This window comes from Pezoporus wallicus, unplaced genomic scaffold, assembly GCF_028554395.1.
Source record: "Pezoporus wallicus isolate ANWC-B61680 ecotype Strahan unplaced genomic scaffold, APGP_CSIRO_Pwel_v1 contig_8437, whole genome shotgun sequence".
Taxonomy (NCBI): domain Eukaryota; kingdom Metazoa; phylum Chordata; class Aves; order Psittaciformes; family Psittacidae; genus Pezoporus; species Pezoporus wallicus.
Window position 1 is genome coordinate 160,622 of NW_026636299.1, and position 19,802 is coordinate 180,423.

General features: G+C 40.4%; 1 protein-coding gene across 1 annotated transcript in view; it reads left to right on the forward strand.

Annotated features, from left to right (window-relative positions):
• CNTNAP4 (contactin associated protein family member 4) overlaps window positions 1-19,802 on the forward strand; it is a gene marked incomplete at its 5' end in the record, with an annotated part of 164,635 nt that overhangs the window by 141,843 nt on the left and 2,990 nt on the right. Inside the window, 3 exons of the mRNA XM_057399931.1 lie at window positions 680-767; window positions 17,344-17,562; window positions 17,916-17,987. Of these exons, the coding sequence (XP_057255914.1) occupies window positions 680-767; window positions 17,344-17,562; window positions 17,916-17,987 (379 nt within the window). The remainder of the gene's footprint in view (window positions 1-679; window positions 768-17,343; window positions 17,563-17,915; window positions 17,988-19,802) is intronic.

The window sequence follows — 19,802 nt, forward strand, 5'->3', positions numbered from 1 at the left end:
ATATTACATCTAGATAATTAATTTAAGCCTATTTATTTGTCTTATTTTCTGTGGACCCTTTCACATTAAAGCAATGTGACTATTAAGGAAAAGATTTTTGTTATTTTTTGCAGAAATTTTATGATAAAATAGAAAGATTTGATTTGCTAATATTATATACTAACATGTAAAGAAATCTTAATTTTTTAATATTATAATGTTAAAAACCTAGATGTTACAAGTTAGTATTTTGAGGCTAGAGCTGAGTTTGCTTAATTATGCATTGATACAAGGCTTGAAGACAAGTAGTTCTATAGGTACCCTGGGGGCAGAGAATTTACAGTATGATATTTGATCTTTATGAACTAAATGTTGAAAGCCTTTTTTAATGAAAAGAACCTTTTTCATGTTTTTGAAGGCTTACTACATTTATTCATCTCATAGATGAAAAAGAAAGAATCAGACAAACCAGTAATATAAATAAAGGTTTATTAAGTGGGATGCTTAAGAAGTATTGCAGCTATAGTCAGTGATCTGATGAAGCTAATCATCTATTTCTGGAATAGTTTTTATACTATAACTAACAAATGCTGCCCTCAGCTCCTTTCATTTTTAACCTTGATTATATCTGCTTTTTTGCAAACTTTGACTAATATCTGCCCCATTACACCACTTTACTCTTCACTGAACCATTCTACAGGTTAACCAGAATGAAAGAATGAAGTTTTTTCTGACTTCAGGCACAGAATTCAATGCAATTAAGTCTCTCACACTTGGCAAGATTTTAGGTAAGTGGAACACTGCAAGATTTTCTAAAACTTAGATCAAAATGTCATCAAGGAACTTAAAAAAATAATAACCCTTAATTCACTGAAATACATTTGTTGTCTTAAATTTAATTAGACACTGGGTCACAATCAAGGTATAAGCTTCAGGCTTATAATAATATAATAATAATAACAATAATGGGTAAGTATTTCCTAAAAATGATCAAGTGGATTCCATTAAAAATAATTTCACAATTCTCTATCCCATTTTGCAATTAAGCATTATGAACACCGCTTTTTTTTTTTTTTTTTACTCTCGGGGAAAAAAAAAATTCACTATGAAATCATACACAAAGACCACAGAATGCTATTATTCATGTACCGTATTTGAAAACCTCTCTGTGATTACATATACGTTAGGTATATGTTAATGTTAGCAAAAACTTATTAGAGCTACTTTTTAAGAACAATTTATGCTATGACAAAATATTTTGTCTCCTGAAGATTCATTGAAAGGCATCTGTATCACTGTAGTAATGATCAAAATGAAATTTACCTATCTAAAATTACCATTTTGTTAATTTTGTTAAAATAAAACAGCCTGAAAAAAAAGTTTCAAGCTCTTTAATATTTGTCACATTGGAAAAACTCATTGATAGAGGAAGACTTGGTCTTGCTGAAAATTTAAAGGATATTTTACTTTCCTCAAAAGTTATTAGAATCGTAACATCATAGAATAGTTTGGGTTGGAAGGAACCTTTAAGATCATCTAGTTCTAGCCCCCCTGCCATCGGTAGGGACACCTTCAACTAACCTAGGTTGGTCCAAGCCCCATCCAACCTGGCCTTAAACACTTCCAGGGATGGGACAGCCACAACTTCCCTGAGCAATCTCTGCCACTGCCTCAAAACCCTCACAGTAAAGAACTTCTTCCTAATATTTAATCTAAATCTCTCCTTTTTCAGTTTAGGGTCATTACTCTTTGCCTTATCGCTACATGCCCTTGTATGAAAGTTCCTCTCCAGCTTTCCTGCAGGCCCCCTTCAGGTGCTGGAAAGCTGTTGTAAGGTCCCTGTGGAGCCTTCTCTTCTCCAGGTTGAACAAGCCTAAGTCTCTCAGCCTGTCTTCACAGGAGAGGTGTTCCAGTCCTCTGATCATCTTCATGGCCCTCTTTTGACCTCCAACAGCTCCAGATCTTTGGACTTACTCAAGCAGGTCCACATCCTTGTGTTGAGGGCCCCAGAGCTGAATGCAGTGCTCTAGGTGGGTTCTCACAAGAGAAGGGTAAGAATCACTTCCCTCAACCTGCTACTTTTGATGCAGCGCAGGATACAGTTGGCTTTCTGGGCTGCAAGAACACATTGCTAGGTTGTATTGAGCTTCTGATCAACCAAAATCCCCAAGTCCTTCTCAGGGCTGCTCTGAATATAGCCTCCTCCCAGCCTGTGTTTGTGCTTGGGTTTACCTTGACCCAGGTGCCTTGCACTTGGCTTGTTAAATTACACGTTTGCACTGGCCCACCTCTCAAGTCTGTCAAGGTCCCCCTGGATGGCATCCCTTCCCACCAGCATGTTGACCTCCCCACACAGGTTGGTGTCCTCAGTGAACTTGCTGGTGTGCACTCAATCCTACTGTCCATATCTCCAAGAAAGGTGCTGAGTAGAGCTGGTCCCAGTACTAACCCCCGAGGAGCATCACTTGTCACTGGTCTTCTCTTGGGCATTGAGCTGTTGACCACAACTGCTTCAGTGCAACCATCCAGCCAATTCCTTATCCACAGTGTGGTCCACACATCAGATCCATGCCTGTCCAGTTTAAAGACAAGGATGCATTACAGTGTCGATTGCCTTGCACAAGTGCATGTAGGTGACATCAATCACATCCCTTATCCACAACTGCTGTAACCCCCTCATAGAAGGAAACAGAATTTGTCAGCTTGGTGTTGTCACAACGATGGTGTCGTGGTTTAAACCCAGTCAGGTAACTTGTTCACTCACTCCCAGTGAGTGGTGCCGAGCTGACAACAATCAAGGTCCGTGTTCGTCTCCTTCCCCCTCCCTGCACCGGGGCTCTCCCCTTCCCCGCTCCCGGAGGAACGGGGAGTCGGATCGAGAGAGTGCAACTCCTACGGGTTGAGACAAGAACAGTCCAGCAAAAAATCACCACCGCTACTATCAGCTAAAACAATGATAAGGGAAAATAACAAGGGAAGAGAATACGATACCACCGGCCAAGAAAACGAGTTCCACCCGGAAGCTCCTGTCCTTCCGGGTAACTCCCAGTTACCCCCCACCCCGGCCATGACGTGCTGTGGTATGGAATACCTCCCCGGCTAGCCCGGGTCAGGCGCCCCGTCTCTGCTTCCTCACAGCTTCCCCTCTTCCCTGGCAGAGCATGAGCCTCACAGAGTCCTTGGTCAGGGTAAACATCACTTAGCAACAACCGACAACATCGGCTTCACCAACGCTGTTCTCAAAACTAGAAGTCAAAACACAGCACTGCACCAGTTAACACAAAGGAAAAAACATGACTGCTACTGCTGAACCCAGGACATTATCCACCCCTTATTCCATACCATTCACGTCGTGCTCAGATCCCACATTTTCAATACACCATCGCTCTCCCACATATATACATCCATATACATACAGACCAAGAGGAAAAAAATCATTTTCTTAGTGCATGGACCAATCCCTATAATGCTGCCGAGTCCATCCGATCCATGATGTTCCAAGTTCATTCTCTGTTGGGATGATGGCTGGAGGGAAGTCAGGGCCAGACGCTGGTGACCTGGAGACATCTAGTTGATGGGCTATAAAAGCATTACACAGCAGGCAACAGCATACAATTGAGTTCACTGGCTGTTTTCCCCTAAAATCAAATCCCCTTGAGGTATACATCGGACTTCCCCATCTTCCTGCATTACCCACCAAGTATATCCAGGTCCCTGAGCAAAAGCAATCCCACGAGTGGGTTTGCCTTTACCTGAAGCAGGAATAACCCAGACTGTCTTCCCCAGCAAATTCTTCATATGCACCACGGGAACTTTGTCCCCCTCTACAATATGTAAAAGTTCTGACTGGGCTGGGCCAGCCCTGTTGGCAGATCCTCTGGTGTTGACCAACCAGGTGGCCTTTGGTAAATGTGTATCCCAATGCTTGAAAGTTCCCCCACCCATCGCTCTCAGTGTAGTTTTTAACAGCCCATTGTACCGTTCGATTTTCCCAGAGGCTGGTGCATGGTAGGGGATGTGATATACCCACTCAATGCCATGCTCTTTGGCCCAAATATCTATAAGGTTATTCCGGAAATGAGTCCCATTGTCTGACTCAATTCTCTCTGGGGTGCCGTGTCGCCACAAAATCTGTTTCTCAAGGCCCAGGATAGTGTTCCGGGCAGTGGCATGGGGCACAGCGTATGTTTCCAGCCACCCGGTGGTTGCTTCCACCATGGTAAGCACATGGCGCTTGCCTTGGCGGGTTGGTGGCAGTGTGATATAGTCAATCTGCCAGGCCTCCCCATATTTATACTTCAACCATCGTCCTCCATACCAAAGAGGCTTTAACCGCTTGGCTTGTTTAATTGCAGCACATGTTTCACACTCATGAATAACCTGGGCAATAGTGTCCATTGTTAAGTCCACCCCTCGGTCACGGGCCCATCTATATGTTGCATCTCTGCCCTGATGGCCTGAAGTGTCATGGGCCCACCGGGCCAAAAATAATTCACCTTTATGTTGCCAATCTAAGTCCATCTGAGCCACTTCAATCTTAGCCGCTTTATCCACTTGTTGGTTGTTCTGGTGTTCCTCAGTGGCCCGACTCTTGGGTACATGGGCATCTACATGACGTACCTTCACCACCAGGTTCTGCACCCGGGCAGCAATATCTTTCCACAGTGCAGCAGCCCAGATGGGTTTACCTCTACGTTGCCAGTTGCTCTGCTTCCATTGCTTCAACCACCCCCACAGGGCATTTGCCACCATCCATGAGTCAGTATAGAGATAAAGTACTGGCCACTTTTCTCGTTCAGCAATGTCCAGGGCCAGCTGGATGGCTTTCACCTCGGCAAATTGACTCGATTCACCCTCTCCTTCAGCAGTTTCTGCAACTTGTCGTCCAGGACTCCATACAGCTGCCTTCCATCTCCGATGCTTTCCCACAATACGGCAAGAGCCATCAGTAAACAAGGCATACTGCTTTTCACTTTCTGACAGTTTATTATATGGTGGGGCCTCTTCAGCACGCACCACCTCCTCCTCTGGTGACATTCCGAAATCTTTGCCCTCTGGCCAGTCCATGATGACTTCTAGAATGCCTGGACGACTGGGATTTCCTATTCGAGTTCGTTGTGTAATTAGTGCAGCCCATTTACTCCATGTAGCATCAGTTGCATGATGTGTAGAGGAGACCCTGCCTTTGAACATCCAGCCCAGCACGGGCAACCGGGGTGCCAGGAGGAGCTGTGCTTCAGTGCCAATCACTTCCGAAGCAGCTCGAACCCCTTCATACGCTGCCAGTATCTCTTTCTCAGTTGGGGTATAGCTGGCCTCAGATCCTTTGTATCCCCGACTCCAAAAGCCGAGGGGTCGACCTCGAGTCTCCCCTGGAGCTTTCTGCCAGAGGCTCCAGGTAGGACCGTTCTCCCCAGCTGCAGTGTACAGCACATTTTTTACATCTGGCCCGGTCCGGACTGGTCCAAGGGCTACTGCATGAACTATCTCACGTTTAATTTGCTCAAAGGCTTGTTGCTGCTCAGGGCCCCATTTAAAATCATTCTTCTTCCGGGTCACATGATAGAGAGGGCTTACAATCGAACTGTAATTTGGGATGTGCATTCTCCAGAACCCCACTGCACCCAAGAAAGCTTGCGTTTCTTTCTTATTAGTTGGTGGAGACATTGCTGTTATCTTGTTGATCACATCTGTGGGGATCTGTCTACGTCCATCTTGCCATTTTATTCCCAAAAACTGAATCTCCTGTGCAGGTCCCTTGACCTTACTCCGTTTTATGGCAAAACCGGCTTTCAGCAGGATTTGGATTATTTTCCTCCCTTTCTCAAAGACTTCTTCCGCTGTATCGCCCCACACAATAATGTCATCAATGTATTGCAGGTGTTCTGGAGCTTGCCCCTGTTCCAGTGCAGTCTGGATCAGTCCATGGCAAATGGTAGGGCTGTGTTTCCACCCCTGGGGCAGTCGGTTCCAAGTGAACTGGACACCCCTCCAAGTAAAAGCAAACTGTGGCCTGCACTCTGCTGCCAAAGGAATGGAGAAAAATGCATTGGCAATATCAATCGTGGCATACCACTTGGCTGCTTTTGACTCTAGTTCATACTGAAGTTCTAGCATGTCCGGTACGGCAGCACTCAATGGTGGTGTGACTTCATTCAGGCCACGATAGTCTACTGTTAGTCTCCATTCTCCATTAGACTTTCGCACTGGCCATATGGGGCTATTGAAGGGTGAGCGGGTCCTGCTGATCACCCCCTGACTCTCCAGTCTACGGATCAGCTGATGGATGGGAATCAGGGAGTCTCGGTTGGTGCGATATTGCCGCCGGTGCACTGTTGTGGTCGCAATTGGCACTTGTTGTTCTTCAACTTTCAGCAACCCCACAGCAGAGGGATCTTCTGAGAGACCAGGCAAGGTGGACAGCTGCTCAATTTCCTCAGTCTCCAAAGCAGCAATACCAAAAGCCCACCGGTACCCTTTTGGGTCTTTGAAGTACCCTCTCTTGAGGTAGTCTATGCCGAGGATGCATGGAGCCTCTGGACCAGTCACAATAGGGTGCTTTTGCCACTCCCTCCCAGTCAGGCTGATTTCAGCCTCCAGCACAGTCAACTCTTGGGATCCTCCTGTTACTCCAGAAATATAGATGGGTTCCACCCCTTGACAGCTTGATGGCATCAGGGTACACTGTGCACCGGTATCTACTAGAGCCTTATACTTCTGTGGGACTGATGTGCCAGGCCATCTGATCCACACAGTCCAGTAAATCCGATTGTCCCCTACCTCCACCTGGCTGGAGGCAGGGCCCCTCTAATGGTCGTCACAGCATTGGACACTTAAGTCGTGTTGAAAGGGATTATTCTTCGTTATCACAGGAGCTGGAGTAAAATCAGCTCTTCCACTCCATCTGGGAAACTGCTCACCAGAGACTGAAGCCGTAGCTCTCATGGGACGATCAGTCTTGGCCCTTGCTCCCCTCTTCAGTTCACTCACCCGTTCCTCCAAAGCTGAAGTAGGTTTTCCATCCCACTTTGTCATGTCTTCTCCGTGATCCAGCAGGTAAAACCATAGGGTACCCCGTGGCGTATACCTTCTGTATCTCCTCTCTTGAACAATAGGACGTCTTTTGTTAATAGCTGAGACGCGTGTTGGTACACGTGAGGAGCTGGATAAATCAGATACATCGTCCCTCAATTTGTCGAGGTCCTGGGACAGTTTTTTCACAGCTGAGATGATGGAAGGAGTGAGATTGTCTTCGAACTCTCGGAGTTTATGAACCATTTCATCCACTGTTAGTGGTACTATGTCATTCCAGGTCACTGTTGCCAATGAATGGGCATATGATGACGGTGCATTCCGTGTAAGTTTTCGCCACATGGGTCGTGTACATTCAACTTCATCTGGATCTATAGGTGTATCCCCGTTATTCGGCTTGATGTGATAGATCATCTCTACGATGGCCGATTCCCTCAGAGACTGGATGCCTTTGTCTATAGTAGTCCACTTGGCCGAACGACTCGTAACATCGTCCTTGTACGGAAACCTTTCTTTCACAGCTGCCAAGAGCCTCCTCCAAAGGCTGAGGGACTTTTTCTCTCTTGCAATTGCTTTGTCAATTCCCCCTTCTCTAGCAAGTGATCCCAGCTGCTTGGCTTCTGTACCTTCTAGTTCGTGACCATCGGCCCCATTGTCCCAGCATCGGAGTAACCAGGTGATGATGTGCTCCCCTGGTTGACGGGTAAAATCTTTTCGCATATTCCGCAGCTCGGTTGAGGTCCGAGGTCGAGAAGTTACCTCTTCTTCTTCTTCTTCGTCATGTGAGGATGACTCCTGATCAGATTCTGGACCGGGTGGTGAATTCATTGGTTCTTCATCTCGCTTCACCCTTTTTGCCTCCTTTTTGCTTGTTCTCTTGCGTACAGGGGCAACTGATATTGGTACGAATTGGTCCTCTGGTTTGGCTGCAGTGATTATCACTGTGGTTTGAGTAGAGACTGTACTTGTTGCTGGGGGTGGTGTAGCTACCGTGCTTGGAGCTGGGGTAACCGCGCTGTCTGTTGCAGTTGAAGTTTGAGCAGCTGCTGTACTTGCCACTGGGGTAGCTGCGCAGTTCATTGCAGCCAAAGTTTGAGTAGCGACTGTCACTTTGCCCTCAAATCCGCCGACATTCTTTTCCTTTTGAAGGTGCTGGATAGTGTTGAACAAGGCCCTGTAAGCATAGGCCAAGCCCCAGCACGTTGCCGTGATTTGTCCATCTCTGGTATGGCCAGAATGACCACACACCTCATTTAAGTGTTTTACTAATTCTTCTGGATTTTGCAGTTGTTCGGTAGTGAAATTCCAAAATACTGGAGGGGCCCACTGACCTAGATACTTGCCCATACTATCCCACACACCCTGCCACTCATGGCTGTCCAGCCTCTGGGAAAATCTCTCGGTCCTCCTACATCGTCGTTTGACCCCAGACAAGACCCAAACCTGAATCTGCTTAACTCTTGAAATCAGTAGTGGGCAAAACACACTCTGTATGCGTGTTAGCATGGTGATTCCCATCACCATCAGCAAACAAGTCTCAAGAGCATTAAAAGGCCATTTAAAAAATTCAAAACTCTCAAATGTAAATGGTCTGGGGGGACAACTAGGAGGGTAAAAGGATGTCTCCTTCACAGGTTGAGCACCTGAGAAGGAGAAAAAAGATGTGTAATTGCTAAGCACCTCCATCATATACCTCCCAAAGTATAAAGGTGGTGACCACACTGGGAACATAAGCCAGATCAGTTTCATGATCAATGATTCTAATGTCATTACCATTCTGGGATAAAAACCTTAGCCCAAGTATTACAGCCAATACCGGATACCATAAAGTACAAGAAAAAAAATGAGAGCCAATAAATCAGCAAAACTATCAATCCAGTATCTGTTCTTATCTCAACCCCTCGGGCCCCACAAAAAGAACTGTTGGTTTAAACCCAGTCAAACTTGTTCACTCACTCCCAGTGACAGCCAATAGGTCCCGTCTCCCCCCCCTCCCTGATGGACGATCGAGAAGATATGAGACAAGAACAGGCAACAAATCACCATACTGAAACTGATGAAAATCAAGAGAGAAAAAACCTTGAGCCCTGTCCTTCCAACTAAATCAGCGTGCTGTGTGAATACCTCCCTGGCTAGTGTCAGGCGCCCGTCTCTGCTTATCAATCCAGCTCAGATCTTGGTGTTCTTATCGGCTCAACGCTGTTCTCAAAACTAGAAGTCAAAACACAGGGTTAACACAAAGGAAAAAACCCACGTGGTAGACAGTTAAAGTCTATGTTGCTACATTTCTATATCAAGCAAAAGTCCATTTGTACATTCTTCCTCTAGTAGAAGTTTTTGTTGCAATAAAAGACAGAGCTGGGATAGTTCATGATATTTAGTAATTAAGGCTACACTGATCTTTTCACCATTTTGCTATTAGAGTGTTGTTTTCACCTTTTTACAAATAGTCTTGGGCTAAGTGTAGATTAAATAGGTTTACCAAAATAAGGACTACTGGGAATTTTTATGTTTAAGTTTACAGATCTTAAATGTTTATAATTTCATATGGCCCACAGGTCACCAATGCCAATAGAAATTCTGGGTTTTTTTAATAAAAGCCATTTTTAACAGAAATTATGAACCCTGTTGCAAAACAAGATGTGGGAAATGCACCGCCTCCCTCACTAACTCTTTTTACTTCAACATTTAGCCAGTAAAATGCCTGCAAAAAAGTGATCATTTCCCAGTCTTTAAAAATTTCTTCAAGTAAGCTAAATTGTTAACATGCTTTTTGTAAAAATAAATTCAGAATATTTTGTTATGGAACACGGGAAAAAAAAAAAAGATTTTTCATCTCAAGTTAGTATAGATAATACATTACTTTATCTCACAGGCTTAGAGGAACTATTTACATGTTTTACATAATACCTACCCTAAACCAGAAGATCGAAGAAGTGTTTTCTTCAGACTCTGTTGTTTAGTTTAGAGGTGTTTCATTACTATGTACCTGAGGTGCTTACCTGAGATCCATGTATCTACCACCTTTTCTATAGTACCTTTGGTAACAATGTAACAGCTTTGGTAAATTAGTATTTCTGCAAGTGTAGCGGTGCCATGATGGTAGAAAACCCTGTTATGTTTTCCCAAAGAATCTCCTACTGATAAGCAAAATATTATCTGAAATAGTCCATCATGTCACTGGCTGGGGGCAATCTCTGCCCCCCATTCAGATAATGTAAACTGAAAACAAAATGTGTTTGAAATTAGCTTTCTACTCTATTTAATGCTTTCTGTCGCATGTATATAAGGTGATAAGAATCTCCTCCCTTGACCTACTGGCAACATTTTTTTTTTTTTTTTTTTGCACAGTCCAGGATGCAACTTGCTTTCTGGGTTGCAAGCACACATTGCCAGCTTATACCCATTTTTTTCATCCACCAGCATACCAAAGTTCTTCTTTGCAGGGCTGCTCTCAATGCATTCATCCCCCAGTCCGTATTAATACTGGTGTTTGCCTCAGTGCCGGTGGAGGACCCGGCACTTGGCCTTGTTGAAGTTCATGAGGTTTTCACTGGCCCACCTCTCGAGCCTGCAAAGATCTCTCTGGATGGCATTCCTTCCCTCTAGTGAATCAGCAGCATCATTCAGCTTAGTGTCATCCACAAACTTGCTTAGAATGTACTCAGTCCTACTGTATATGTAATTAATAAAGACATTGAACAATACTGATCTGAGAATTGACCACTGAGGAACACAACTTGTTACTGATCTCCATTTAGGCATTGAGATGTTGCATGTAACTATTTGGATAAGGCAACCCAGTTAATTTTTTAATGATGGAATAGATGGTTGTGGTTTTCAATTTTGATAGTATTATCAAGAATAGGTGAAAGAATAAATGACCTACAGTGGTAATTGTTTTCATAAAGTTGGTAACCAGATACTAAGTAGCTTTTAATTACAATCATTAACATATTAAATAATGAAATTAAAGATCATGTTTGTAGGCTTTCAAAAAAAAATCATAATTATTTTTACTGATGATTATTTGGAAGAGTCTTTATGTAGCTAATCTGTTTTCTCCCTAGGAAAAAAGCTAAGACCTCTAGCACAAACAGAAATGGTATCACTTTTAAAGAATAATTTTTCTTTGTGGAATTTACAGTTGAGAAAAGAACTGGTATGTAGGTATGCACAAAGAATAGAAAAGTGAATGATTGTTTAGGCATAACTTTAAAGCAATAATATCTGAAATATAAACTCTAGAAGAAAATTGTTTAAAATATTTCAACCCACCACTAACTGGTGATAAAACTGAATCAGGAACTTGTAATGTTTTGAAGTGTAGTGGTTTTTGGAGTCACACTCACATGAGGGTAATACTACAATGACAACAGAATTAAAGCTTTTACCATTTTTGTTATGAGACTCAGTATCAAAACTTGTGTCAATTTACTTAAAAATTTATTTGATTCAAGTGTTGAAATGTGCATTTTTAGGCAAATAACAGTCTCTTTTGATCAGGATCAATGTCATCACTTCCAAAGAAACCACACCATTACAAAAGTTCAGATGTGGGCATTTCTTCAGCTAAATGATAGTCTTGCATCTTCACAGTTTTGTGAAGCATGGAGCTAACAATGACCTGAGGGGGTGCTTGGCCCAACTTGTCTCAGTTTATGGAATTTGTCCTGAAGAAGACATATGTTATACATCTCTCCCTTTAAAAGGGTAGATGCTATAAAAAAGCTACTGTTTCTTTTCTGAATCTGACTGCTTTAGATCCTGCTTCCTGTGGCATCATAGTTAGAGATGAAAGGAGACTTTATGGAGGCAGTGGGAATAGGTAATTAGTGTTTGCTGCGGTAAAGAGGTCTAAATAGAAGGAGGAGTAACAAAATATGAAAATATGTATTTCCTGTACTTTAAATGTTTAGGAAAAACCCACAAGTTTTAATTTAGGCCAGAAAGCTATGGATTTTCTAAAAAATATTTTCAATTGGAGAAGTACTTGTTCGAACTCTTCTTCAGTTGTACTTAGCTCAGGTTTTCATGTTGAAAAAAAACTGAGAGTTAGCTGCTGAACTAGTTTTGAATTCCCACGAAAAAAAAAAAAATCAAACTTTCCAGAACCTAAGTCTTCCAATGCAAGGAATTCTGAATTTGTGTTATGCAACATTGTGTCAAAATAGGGAGCTTGACTGTGTTAGGACTCACCAAAATTCCTGAACATTAAGTTGTGAGGGAAAAAAGAAACGCATTCAGCCACAAAGTTCACAGGATACAAGCCAAAGGGCTTCTTGTGCTTTTGTTTTCCTTCTGAGAAGGTACTTTCTCTCAAAGCACCCAACACTACAAGAAGACTGTAGAAACCCTTCTTTTTACAGAACTTCACAGAGGAATTAATTAATTACTGCTGAGTAAAGCCACATTTGTGCAGGACAAAGCTTCCAAGCCTTCCTGAGGGTGAGGGTAGTGAGCTGTTGGTGACCTTTTCTTCAATGAGAGTTGCTAACCTTTCTGCTGAGGTAAAGACAGGCTTTCAGCATGATTTACTTAGGTCTGATTTATATACAAGGTTTCACCAGCTAATGAGAATGTGTGTGTTTATAAGCCAATTCACTTAAAGGAATGTATGATTATGGACATCTCCAACAATGGAAAAATTGGTTATTTCAGTAATGAGTAAAACCAAATTTTCACTTCACTTTTAATAAGAAGGCCTATGTCAAACCAGTAGAAGAATTTGGGCCCACATATGGAATTTCTGTATATTCAAACTATTCTATTCTGTTATGAATTTTTCTTTTCTTATATTGATTCATTTATCTCTGAAATTATAAAATTGTATACTTTAATTCTGTCTTTATGGAAATATCTTTGAGGATAACAATTGCACAGCTTTTTTAAGAGCTCTAATTATGGTTTTATTGATAAAGATAATGACAGAATTGCAAAAATCTCACTGTGTTCTACTGATATGCAAAAATGCAGTGATAATTCAAATTCTTAATTTGAAAATCTGCCTTTTAAAACAATAATGTCTGGGTACTCCCCAAAACCTTTGCAGTAATGCACATGCTAAATAGAAGTTACTTTAAAAATGATACTTTTTCTTTTTCCAACTTTCTCTATTATATGAATTAGGGAATACATGTAGTAATAAAATGGTAACATTCAGTCTGTTAAAGTTGGTTTAGAAAAGCCTTTAATAGAAGACTTAGCGTAAAATATACATTTTTATGTAGCTCCCACAATTTAAAGTACATATAATTTGTTTTAATTTATTTTTTGTAATTGGATTTCTAATTTAGTCAGCCAAGCTTGTCAAAGCTTCCTTCCAATACAGAAGCTTTTCAGAATAACTATTTGGGGAACAGAAAGTTTTCAGTCTTGCAATTTTGGGCAGAATACCAGTATTTAAAAAATCAATAATCAGGGATTTAATGGAGATACTTTACTTTGATTAAGTAATTCTGTTAGCAAAATATCTGCCCTTAAACGTCTTGTTTTAAAGATTTTTCTTCTCAATCTCAGCAATAACAAATGACAGTTCTAGAAATAACACCCACTTGTGACTCCTAATTGCTGGATTTTTATAGTTGAAAAAGCAGCAAAACTCTCAGTGACAGAACTGTCTATTCTTTCCTGTCAGTCAAATTGTTTTCTTTGCTGTGATATTTTTTCAGTAGTAAACTGCTGAAACAAATAACAAATTAAGGAAAAGGGGCCTAGACCATTTTGGATTGGTTTTAAAAGGTATTCTTTTGTGCACAAAAATCAGAAAAATAATTGTTTAATGACATATTTTTTCAGTGAATTATCTCCTGATCATCTCAATCTGAATCATAAGTAAACCTCAGTAAAAATTAACAGCATAGCAGCATTTAGGTGGTTACATATTAACCACAACTAACCAACCGTGGTTAATAGGTTGAATATATGATATGTGGTTAATATAGTTGAATATATGATCAATTGTGTGTACAGGTGTAATTAGTTTTAACTGTAATAAGTACTTTTAATGGAAAAAGCCTGGCCATGTGAAAATCTGCATACCAATACAGGCTTGTTGCGTAACTATAAGATTTTATGGCAGTCCATTCCAAGCATGTTGTTAGTACCTCCAGCTAGTAATTTAATTGTGAATGAAAAACGTTTTTGTTTTTGTTTGTTTTTTTTGGTTTTTTTTCAACCAAGCGGATTAATAGGACCATAGAATCATCTTGAGTGGGAAGGGGCCCATAAGGATCATCAAGTCCAGTTCCTTGCTCCTAACAAGACTACCTAACACTAAACCATGTGACTAAGAGCATCATTCAGACACTCCTTGAACTCTGACATGCTTGGTGCTGTGCCCACTTCCCTGGGAAGCATGTTCAAGGAATGGACACCCTTTCAGTAAAGAAACTTTTCTTAATGTCCAATCTGAACTTCCCCTGATGCAACTTCATGCCATTTTCTCATGTCCTGTTGCTGGTCACCAGATCAGAAGCTCCAAATCCCCTGCCCCCCCTTGAGGAAATTGTAGACTGCCATAAGGTCACACCTCAGCCTTCCCTTTTCCAAGTGACCTCAGCTACTCCTCCCAAGCTTTGCCATCGAGACCTTTCACCACTTTGGTTGCCCGTCTCTGGACACACTCTAAGAGTTTGATGTCCTTCATATATTGAGGCATCCACAACTGCACACAGTACTTAAGGTGTGGGCACATCAGTGCAGTATGGAGTGACAGTCTCTTCCCTCAGCAAGCTTGTGAAGCTGTGCTTGATGCTCCCTAGGGCATGGCTGAACGTTTTAGCTGCCAGGGCACATGTTGACCCATACTCAACTTGCCATCAACCCAACCCCCCAGATCTCTTTCTGTGGGGCTGCTCTTCAGCCTCTCATCCCCCAGTTTGTACGTATAACCAGGATTAACCTGCTCCAGGTGGAGAATCCTGCACTTGCTCATGTTAAATTGAATACAGTTAGTGATTGCCCAGCTCTCTAGTCTATCCAGATCATTCTGTAAGGCCTTTCCACCCTTGAGGGAGTCCACAGCTCTTCCTTATTTAGTATCACCAGGAAACTTACTCAGTGTACATTTGACATATGCATCCAGATCATTTATAAAGACATTGAAGAGAACTGGTCCTATAATTGAGCCCTGGATACCCACTGGTGACTGGCCACCAGCTTGACGTAATCCCATTTGCTATAACTCTTTGAGCCCGGCCTGTCAGCCAATAGTTCACCCAACATATTATGGACTTGCCTAATTTTGAGAAAAGATAAAATTGTACAGACACATGAAAAATTTTGAAATCTTCAGCTTTATAAAAGCAAGAAATTCAAAGTTCTTATCTGATCTTTCTGTCTGCTGACTTTCAGTATTACTTCAGAGAGGAAAGGTGGTTAAAGGAGACCTCAAGAAAGAGGTTATTTAATCTGTAGCTTGGTTTTGGATTTTTTGCTTTTTTTTCGGGGGGGGGGGTTGTGTTTGTTTTTTTATTTGGTTGGTCGGTTGTTTATTTTTTATTTTGTTTTTTTAACTAAAGTCTTGTAGGTGGAGTCATTTTGCCTGTCTTTGCTAAAAAAAGTTGAGTACATTAGGAAATGAATTGCTGTTAAGATGCTAAAGGATGCATAATTACAGCTTACTATAAAATACAGTCTCCAATCAACAACCTGTGTGTGTGTGTGTCAGACATTTTCAGTCAGTTAGTTAAATTTGACTTAAGCACTAAAGCGCAGAAAGGTTTGTCTTCCCTAAACCTCATAATTTTTGAAAGCCAGATTGCTTGATTTGATAAAACTTTATTTTATCCCAACAATATTTTCTAATTAATGAGTAAGTTGAACTCTGGATTTTAAATATCTAATTCCCTTTCATATTATGCACATACAATGCTTACGTAATGTTTCGTATAGGAAACTAAAAAATGATAGAAAACACTTCACTCCTGAGGTTTTTGAGCCTGCATTATAGTTAGCGATACATATTTTTATCACAAGGTGGTTTGGATGTTCTTGTTACCTCAGTTTAATCTTTTTCTTAAGACATCCTAATCTAGCAGATACTTCAGTGTGATGAGGCAGTCATCAGAAGCAGTGCATGCTGCAGAGAAAACAAACAGTTAAACATCCAACATTTTATATAATCCGTAAGTGCAAGTGAGCAGACTCTTGGCTGCTCTGATAATACCTCATCACTGCAACAGGAGTAGAGTAGTTGGGGAAAATGCCTCTATGCTATTTTGCAACATTTTTCCAAAACACATTAGCCCAATTTTCACTCTTAACCTAATTGTATTGAGGAGTGAATTGTACATTGGTATTTAAAAATGTTTTGGTAGCCACTGTAAAGATCACAAGTTCATTCATGGGTTCTAGGATAAATTGGAGGTGGAAATTAATGAGACTAAGATCCCATTTTATTTGCACAAAACCTGAAATCTTACTTTCCTTAGGAGTCTGCTTTGAATAATTAGTAATTCCAGAGCTTTTACTTAAAGTAGAACTGTGTCCTGTAGCTGCACCAGCTACTAAGGAGAAAAATTGACTGCTACTGCTAAACCCAGGACAAACTGTCATAGTAAATAAACTGTTTTCCATTTTCAAAATAGAGCATTAGTGAGCATTAGCTGGTGAATAAATAGAAAGCTCTGACATGGTACATACATTCAGAAATGTTGGGCTTGTTTTTTTGTGGGTTTTTTGTTTGGTTGGTTTTGTTTTGGGTTTTTTTGTTTGTTTGTTTGTTTTTTCCTTAGTGGGAAAGATAATGGTATCGTGTAAAATGTATGGTAATCTGCAACAACATTTATTTTTTAGAATTTCACAGAAAATATCTTGATAGAGTTCCAGGATCTGAGGTCTTAGGAAGGTTTTGTTTTTGTTTTGACAGACTTGATGGTGATGGGATGAAGTAGATATATTAATGTGTGGAAAGATTATGATACAAAAATGTACATATTTATGAGAAGAAATCTAATAAAATGTGTATTTTTCATGAATGCATGCTTCATCCTTACCTTTTTGCAGTGAAAAAGCATTGCATTTTAATTGAAAAATATTAGTTACATTTGAATTCTTTTGTGTTTATTCCTATTACCTTTTTGCTATAGTAAGTTAAAAGCATTTCTCTCAGCAGACTAACGACTGTCATCTGTTAAAATAAAAGGCTGAATATAGTTGACTGTCTTTTCATTAAAGACAGACAAGAAAGGTATTCAGGAAAACTAGGTATGTTGCAGTAACTCAAATATACTCAGAGGAACACAGGTTAATTATTCATTTATTCTTCTGTCACTTTATTTTGTACATTTGCACTATGATTAATTGTGTTCTGTATCTTTTGTTTAACAGAAAACAGCGATGTAGATGAGGAGACAATGAAGGCAAATTCTCAGGGGTTTATTGGATGTCTCTCTTCAGTGCAGTTCAACCACATAGCTCCTTTGAAGGCTGCACTGCATCACAGCAGCTCAGCCCCCATCATCGTTAAGGGACGCCTCACTGAATCCAACTGTGGTACTTTAACTGGATCTGACTCAACATCAAGTGAAACAACCCATTCATTTGCAGGTAGCGTATGATTATCACTTGCTCTGATCTCTGTAGAGTACTCATGACCCGAATCACAGCTGTTGGTTTTGGTTTTTTCTTCCATATGGGTTAACATCTCAGGAGCAGTTTGAAAAATAATTCTTTTTTATATGTACTTACTTCCTTTTCTTCAGGTTTTCTCTATTCCTCTAAATGTTTTCACTTTTCTCTTTATCTCTGCAAAATATCATCTACATAACTGCTCTTTCCATGCTTACTGACACATACTAATGCCACTGTACCATAATGTACATGATCTGTAACCATGTAAGAATTACTTGAAAACCCTTCTTCTGTTTGTCTGCCACTTTCCATTTTTTTTTCTGTTGCAGATCACTCTGGACCAATAGACAAGGGAAAGCCCTTAGCTAATGCAATCAGAAGTGACTCTGCAATTATTGGAGGTAATAGGGGCCATAACACCACGGGAACTTTTTATTTCTAATAGCTGTGAGTCTTTCAGTGCTGAAGTGAACTCAAATTAGTTTTCTGAGCATAAGAATACTAGTCAAGCTTAATTTTATTACAAGTGGTAGAGAAAAATCAAGCATTGCTTTTAAATGCAGTCAATAGCTCTCATATTTTCTTACTACATAAATTTTAAGCGATCAGTGTTTCTGTGCATTGGAAAACTTTGCTGAAAACAGAAGAACAGGTTTCCAACCTGCTTAATGGTCGTGTCTGTGACTTTAAAAAGTACTTGGATATGTTATGAAAAATAGCATATGTTTAAGAAAGAACAGTCTTTGCTCCTTGACTATGCAAAAAAAGCCCAACATTTTGCTTCTTGAATTGAACGGTCAAGTTCAAAATCTTTTCTTAACAGATTTGAGAAACACAGATTTTCCTTGAGAAAGTGGGATCTAACACTGCTTGGATCAATTCTTTGACAGACTGAGGCAAATTTCATTCTGGTTCATCATTTGGAAAGCAATGTACTCTTGGACAGACTATCACTTGCCCTGATTAACATCTTAAAAATAAAATGCTTGTTAAAATAATAAAAAAGTAAAAAATGATTACTAATGATTTGAAATACTCCAGTTTCTTACTATTTCTCTTGGCTGATTTTATCAGCTCAAACAGAATTATAACTGATCATCCACAAAATTATTTCAGAGCATTTATTTTTAACAGAGGAATAGTGGAAGAGCCATGTACAGTTCAGTTGTTCCTAACGAACGTAAATATGTTGACGACCCTTTATTTTTTTGTGCCTATCAGAACAAATATGACATACAGCTTAGGGCAGAGTTCTTAAGATTAAAGTACAGGACTGATAATCAGGATGTGCTTGTTCCATTACTGTGTCTTTCTGACTGATTGTCCTTACGCCAAGATCTATCTCTATTGTAGTGGGGAAGGCTACCAGTTCTGTCTCTTTAATAGAAATGAAGTGTACTCCAAGTGAGCCTTATTTGGGAGAGTTTGGGACTGGGAACCCCAGGAGAATTTCAGTTCTTGCCACTGGTATTGGAGCAAGTGTATGGCTGTGTCAGCTCAGTTTTTTTCTCTCAAGAAATAGTATTGTCTCTTGTGACAATCTTCCCCTCTGAGAATTTCTGGTGATATTTCTTCTCTTGGGATGAGGCCAGGGAAGGAAACTTGTTTTCATTAATTTTTGCAGTATAATTCACTGTTTCAATTTCCATTAGTTACTTCAACCGAAAGATGGCAGTGGGAGGGAAAGGTCATACCCTCCATCTTTTAAATACCAAATAGGTTTCCTTTCTAAGGGTTTTAAAAGCTTCAGCAAAAAAAATTACATAGTGGGATTTAGCAGAATAAAGCTTTCAAGGCTTCTCATTGAAAATAAAAGCAATTATTTCTTTGGAAGGTGGAGTTAAGGACCTGCAGTCACTTGTGTGTCTGCCATTTGAATAATGATACCTGTTATGGTCAGTGCCTGCCAACAGCCCACTGCATGGTCAGTGACCTTTAACACAGTAGCTTTACAGATACTAAAATAAGAGGTAATAAAACTAGAAGCTTCCTTGCTTGTAAAGTGACAATTAAGCCTGTATTATACACACAAACTTTGAGAATTTTACCACTGAGTTCAGTGAGGTCAGAATTTAAAAATACAGCTTCTGAGTTCGTCTACATGTATAGCTATCAAAACATATTTTGTTATTTCAAAGGATAGATATTATTTTATGTAAGTATCTGTACATAAATATCACTTAAGTAAAAGACCGCTTTATGTAGTAGGTAATTTA